Source organism: Rhodnius prolixus, unplaced genomic scaffold (assembly GCF_049639745.1).
Source record: "Rhodnius prolixus isolate KJV_2025 unplaced genomic scaffold, Rpr scaffold_40, whole genome shotgun sequence".
In the NCBI taxonomy this organism is placed as follows: Eukaryota; Metazoa; Arthropoda; class Insecta; order Hemiptera; family Reduviidae; genus Rhodnius; species Rhodnius prolixus.
This window is the reverse complement of record NW_027411620.1, coordinates 347,878-355,185: the sequence shown is the minus strand read 5'-3', so window position 1 is coordinate 355,185 and position 7,308 is coordinate 347,878. Positions and strand designations below refer to the sequence as shown.

Here is a 7,308-nt window from a genome sequence, read left to right as displayed (position 1 = left end):
AATAAAGGGATATAATAATAAAGGGATATAATAATAAAGGAACACAATAATAAAGGAATATAATAATAAAGGGATATAATAATAAAGGACTATAATAATAGAGGAATATAATAATAAAGGAATCTAATAATAAAGGAATATAATGTTAAAGGAATATAATAATTAAGGAATATAACAAAAAAGGAATATAATAAAGACAATATAAATATAATAAAGGAAAAAGAAAAGGCAATATGAAGGGTATGTTCAGGGGCTGAAGGCCAAATAATCAATCTTCTGGTTGCGGCTTCATATCTTTTGGGTGCCAGATTCCCAAATTCCGGCCATCTTCATCTTCTAATTCGTAAGCTGTATTGGATATCTTCTGTACCACCGTGCACCTCCTATATTTTGGCGCTAACTTACTAGAAAAGTCTTTAGAGGCATCAGACAAGGCAAACTCCCTCTTCCATACAACCTGTCCCGGTGCATAACTCACTTCTCTTCTCCTCAGGTTGTAGATCCGCTTGGCCTTCTTATAGGCTTCAGTCAGATTCTTCACTACTTCACTCCATACATCTTTTATGTTGCTAAATTTGTGGGCGAGTGCCTCTCTCGACGTGACGTCCAGCCCATCTAGGTCGGTATTGGTCTGCTGGACGTTGTTGTTGATTACCTGTAGTTCTCGCCCAAAATTCAGGTATGCGGGTGTATAGCCAGTAGTTTCATGTTTGGCCCATCTTAAAGCGAATGCTATTTTCTGTAGCATTTTATCCCAGTGTTTCTGATTATCATTTATGTATGCCCTGATAGCCGTTTTAACGACGCGGTTCACTCTCTCCGTGGGGTTGCTTTGCGGATGATAGTAAGGTGTGCGAACTAACTTGACTCCATAGTTTCCCAATAGAGATGTAAATTCCTTACTCACGAACTGAGAGCCATTATCCGTTATAGCGACCTTAGGCGCTCCAAACACTAAAAATACTTGGTCCTCCACAAATTTAGCTATAGATTTAGACATCGTAACAGACGTTCCCATTAATCCTGAAGTAATGTACTTCCTTGAATTCGGGCCTGTCCAAAATAACGAGCCGGTTAGTTTTCTAACGTTATTCGACTATAAATTATCGGATATAACTTGTTCAGAATGCGGGGAAAATAACATTTATATTAAAAGTAAATTAAATTCGGTACCGGATTATCTAATTGTAATATTAAAGCGATACCAAGGAAATCGTGTTTTAAATGAAATTCACTCTTTCGATGAACATAATGTTAAAATTGACGGCTTTAATTTCACACTGGCGTCCGTGATTTACCATTACGGTTCGGGCCCTAATTCCGGTCACTATGTTTGCGCGATAAAAAGAGAAAATAATTCGTGGACTTCGTTAAATGACGAAATTATCAATTTTAATTTTAAATTTAATCCGGGATTAAAAGACGCGTACATTTTATTTTTAAAAACAAAAACATTGTAAAAACTAAAACGAATCCGATATATTTTTAATTTAAAATATTTCATTTCGGTCGTTAGAGAGCCAGCAGGTAACGGACATTTGGACTGACTGCATGTGATTTTTATTTAATGATAATATTAATTTTTTTGTTTGTGCATGTTTCTATTTAAAAAAAATATATCATTGAAATAGAATTTGTTTTTCGCAATGAATCTTTATTGTTGTACCGATATACAATATTTTTTTTTCAATACCGAAAATGAACATATGTTATTTTGGTTTTAAATAAGATATGGGCCAATTTAGGCCTAAGTCTTACGCCTTAACCACCCACCCGCCTTTTCATGGCTTATTATAATTGATTATAGAAATATAAGATTTTTTCATATACAGTGTTGTCTGTAACAAGAAATCGAAAAACACACTATATATTATTTTTCCATTGAACGAATAAATTTATTTCATTGTAATTTACATATAAATTTGCGATTAAAACAAATTCTATGTCATATTCTACAATATTTATTAGTTGTTTTCTTTATTTTATTTAATTCCATGTTTTCAATAATTTAATTCTACTATTCATAAATTTTTGAAATTCCTTTAGATGAATCTTTCACAGCTGAGTAATAAAAACGTTAAATTAACTAAGTTCCGACTTCTTTACCTATTTTTTGAAATACTACGCTCGTACTTTTTTTTTTTAATAATGTAGAAAATTTTAAGATTACCAACTAAAATTAATTAAATTTGATGCAGTTCTAAGGATTGTAGACCTAATTCTGAGGAAGCCAATATATTACATAATGTTAAATAAATGATCCTCACTGTGAAAGGTTTGTTGTATATAATTATTTTATTACATCAATTGCAATTTTTTGTTATATTATGTGTGACTAAAACTAACTGACGGACTAAATCCGCCGAAGCCGGTCCCAATCCCTGGTTGTAAAAGGATGAGGGGTCCGTTTCATTATGTTGCAGATATAAAGGCAAACTGTACGCAGAGAGATCATATTCAGAGATGTCTATGAAGTTTAAATATTGTTCGTCATAGGACTATGAAACTATAATTAAAACTGTCCAAAAGGTACAAAAATTTCCTTAACAAAAACTTACAGTTTAAAATGTTAAGTATAAGGGTTGATTAAACGACAAAAGGTACACAAATCAGCAAGTCTCCATAATTTCATTTCCTATTACAGCTCGTAATAATTTGAGCAATTTAGAAAAGTTTTGAAAAAATTTATGTTTTATTTAAATTTCTTTTTAATTTTTCCCCATTTTTATAAAAGATTTCTCTTACTATTAGGTTTTCTGATAACATCCCCCTGTGAACAGTGTCTTCATACATCCTTGCACACGATATTAAAAAAAGAATCCATTGTACTTTTGCAACAATTGATCTCATTTAAGTAAAATTTTACTGCATTAAGTTTTCATTAATATTTTTTACATTTTATTTCACGTCTCAGACCCTTGTGCTGGCCAAATTTTATCAATAAAATATTTTTGCTCAGTGAAGAGTAGCACCCATTTAATTTAAATAGATTGTAGTAGGAGTTATTGAACGCTTAAAGCATAGGTTTTTTATGAGACGCTATTCTATTAAACAATTGAAAAATTCATCACGTTTTTAGGAAAATTCACCATCACCAACATACATTGACAAAATAATTGTTATTACTTTTACATGAGATTCAAGTACAATTTAGGAACTCCTTTACATTGTCGGTTAAACTTCATCCTTTGATTAAACAGATGGGCACAATAGTTTACCAATAAGAGTTAATTAATTATACATATTTATAATTATACAGTTAATTTATACAGCTTCCTTTACATCTTTCCTCATCTGATTATACACATGATTTTTTGTTTTGTTTTTGTTTATTAGTGCAACAGTCTGCATAGGAAGTTGACCTTCAGAGTATTGGTTCTCTAAGCATTTCTGGCCAGAGCTTTTTTTCTCCATTACCTGATTTCCAGCTTTCTGAGGTACTCCAATACCTCAGTCTACCTCCGCAGGCTTGTGACAACTTCTTCCCGGTATTATAGACTTACACTCTAACACCAACATATAGTATAGTTTGGACACGGTGCACAGGCACAGAAGAGTTAAGGACTCCCTGAAGTGAACATAATTTGTTACTATAGTATAAAAGTAAGTAATTAGCTGGAGGTTATAGTATTTATACTGGCACTCCTTATGTACATAAGTAACATATATACCTTCAATTATTAAATAAAGTTTATTCTATTCTATTCAGTCTAGCTCCTTCTAGGCCTGCCTATTTTTCGTCTACTCACCAGTCAGTCCTTCCATAGCTTTTTAACTCATCAGTAAAATGGAAGATAACGTATATTTTTAGATGAGGCCATTGCTATTACTTTTACTATTATTTCTTTATCAAAATTTTATACAAGTAATCAATTAAAGGGACTTCATATATTTATAATTTAGAAATCAATTTTTATTAAAAATCGGTAATAAACAATACCTATTCAAGACTAAAATTTCTTTTAACTCCGTGATTCAGATTATAACTGTGATAGACCAACAAAGTTTATCTATTTTTATCTCAATTTGAGTGTTATGTGAGTATAATTTAATGATTATTTAAAATAAAGAGTATAGTAAAGATAAAAAAAGAATAATTTGGAACAGAGTTAAGGTGCCTATTTATTGACATTTATTAAGCCTTAATAAAATACATTTCTATATTAGCAGAAAATATTTTATTGATAAAATTTGGCCAGCAAAAGGGTCTGAGACGTGAAATAAAATGTAAAAAATATTAATGAAAACTTAATGCAGTAAAATTTTACTTAAATGAGATCAATTGTTGCAAAAGTACAATGGATTCTTTTTTTAATATCGTGTGCAAGGATGTATGAAGACACAGTTCACAGGGGGATGTTATCAGAAAACCTAATAGTAAGAGAAATCTTTTATAAAAATGGGGAAAAATGAGAAAGAAATTTAAATAAAACATAAATTTTTTCAAAACTTTTCTAAATTGCTCAAATTATTACGAGCTGTAATAGGAAATGAAATTATGGAGACTTGCTGATTTGTGTACCTTTTGTCGTTTAATCAACCCTTATACTTAACATTTTAAACTGTAAGTTTTTGTTAAGGAGATATATATATATATATGTATTGTAAAACTAAAATTATTTACTCTTTTAGACAAATATACTTCGATGTAATTACAATTGTAAATTTCATCTAATTTGGTAATAATATGAAAATATAAACTTGAGATATTACAACATTTGCGAGTATCTGGACCATCTTCACAATTTGGATTTGACCAAACACAATTAATATAATGGAAGTCTTTATAATCACTTTTTTTTCACATATGTTTTAATGTTTCCAATTCTTGTATATTAATGTATAAAATCATAAACATATCCAGGACCTTTTCACAACTTAATACAGAATTATAAAGATTAAGCAGATAATGCTCCCAATCGGCCGGCATTATTTTAAAAAATTCATAACATTATTAATTCAAAAATTCATTCGTCAGTGCCAGGAGCTTTACCTGATTTACAACAATTTAGAGCTGCCTGTAATTCCTCTAAAGAAATATCACCATCTAATGCTGAGACCCGTACATCAAATGGAAGACTATAAATACTTAAAATTTAGAATAATATTCCACAACGTCCTCGGGAAGTTAAGTTAAGTGGTATCCCCGGGGACACCACCTGGATGACGGGCGGCTTCCACCCTTAGCCACCCGGGATTTTTACCGACATCCGTGTCTAGATCCGCCGAGTTCTGTTATATGGTAGGGCAACCTCATGCAGGATGCAGTATAACTCAATGTGTGCTCGGACGGTCTTGGTGAATGGCAGGTGAAGCCTCAACTATTCACCCTGGCGGTATGGACTCTCAAAGGCACCATAACCTCCTTGGCTCCACCGGGTTCCCTATAATGAGATACCCATTGTAGAAGAACATCTCCGCGAAATGCTGTAAAGGGGGTAATTGCACCTTCATCCAGCCATTGGTCTGCCCCGATCGTGTTAGTACCAAAAAAAAAAAATAAGGATGACAGTTGTACGTAAACGTTTGTGTACTGATTTTAGGAGGCTTAATAAAATCACGAAAGTAGATCCCTACCCATTACCACTGATAATGTAAACGTTGGAGAACTTGGGTAGAGTCGGTACTTTTCATAATCGATTAGGCCAGTGGTTACCACCAAATCCCACCTACCCAGAGGATTGCGAAAAAACCGCTTTTTCAACTATAGGGGGCCATTTTGAGTATAAACGGATGACTTTTGGTATGGTTAATGCGCCGGCTACGTTTCAACGATTAATGGGCCAATTATTGTCGGAAATCAAAGGGGAGGAGTGCCTGGTTTATATGAATGATATAATTATCTACAGTCTCACTCTAGAAGAACATTGCCGACGAGTAAGTAATGTACTACATCGCTTAGATCGTGCGCGGTTGAAAGCAAATCTTGGGAAGTGTGCTTTTGCACAGTGAGAGGTGCAGTACTTGGAGCATATTGTACCTTCGGAGGGCGTAAAACCAGATCCTAACAAATGGGCCGCCATCAACTCTTATCCTACTCCAAACTCGGCGAAAGAAGTAAAAAGTTACTTGGGTCATGCGGGGTATTACCGCCGCTTTATAAAGGGGTTTGCTGACCTTGCTTAACCACTTTTTTTTTTTTTTTAATAGCATTTTATTAATACAATTTATGTACAAAAAAAAAAAAAAATACAGAATACAGAAACAATACTATACAGCTTGGATTACTCCGTCAGCCGGGGTCGATACATATGTACCTAACTGAGTTGAGATAAACGCTGGTGAAAAATTAAATTTTAACATACGTACATAAATGATAAGAAATAAATAAGTTTACAATTTTAATATGCGAACAGAACATAATATAGAAACTAATAATAAACTAAACATTTTTGTTTTTTCTTTTGATTTATTTTATTAATGGGAACTACATTTAATTACTATTACAAAGAGAAAAAAGCAAAAAGAGAGGAAATAAATCGATAATAATAATAATAATAAAAAAAATATATATATATACATTGATATATGGGCACAGCTTATATATCATTTACAGAAGAACCTAAATGACTTATAAAAGTAAATTCACCCTTCACATCACCAGCAAAACATCCATTCAAGTTTATTAACCGTTATTATCGCAAATTCTAGGAATTTATACTACGAATATTCAAAAGAGTGTCTTTAGAATTTCTTGAATGACTGCATTCAGGGTTATAAAGAGGCAAGTCATCGGGGAGGGTCTGAGAGAGTCCCAACCGGACATTAAGATCGCCAATAATTACGAATTTAGAAGAAACATGTTCATCGCTAAATCGCGCGAGGTTATAAAAGTTCACATCCCGAGTAGAAACATTTAAATAAACCGGAAGTATAAAAAAAAAATCAGAAAAGTGAGACTTGATCGACACGACATGTTTACCATCAAGATTAATAAAACTGACAAGATTACTTGGCAAACAAGACCGCAGACCCCACAGCTCCCCACTCATAGCGCGTCCAAAATGAATAGACCTTGTCGCTGAGACCCAATGTACGAGGTGTGTTCAAAAAGTAACGGGAATTTTCGTTTTTTGAAAAAAATATTTATTTATTCATCTACATTAATATTGTCGCCTTCAAAGTAGTCCCCTTCGCATACAATACACTTGTGCCAGCGCTTTTTCCAATCCTCGAAACACTTCTGAAACTCGATCTTTGTGATAGCTTTCAGCTCTTTCAGCGATTCGCTTTTAATGTCATCTATGCTTGTAAAACGACGGCCTTTTAATGTTCTCTTTATGTTTGGAAATAGAAAAAAGTCACATG

At 32.8% G+C, this 7,308-nt stretch overlaps 1 protein-coding gene across 1 annotated transcript; it reads right to left on the bottom strand.

Moving 5' to 3' along the window:
• Positions 1–268: 268 nt before the first annotated feature.
• LOC141457631 (uncharacterized) lies at positions 269–1,000 on the bottom strand. The gene has a single exon (XM_074134834.1). The coding sequence runs from the start codon at positions 998–1,000 to the stop codon at positions 269–271; it is 732 nt and encodes a 243-aa protein (XP_073990935.1).
• Positions 1,001–7,308: the final 6,308 nt, after the last annotated feature.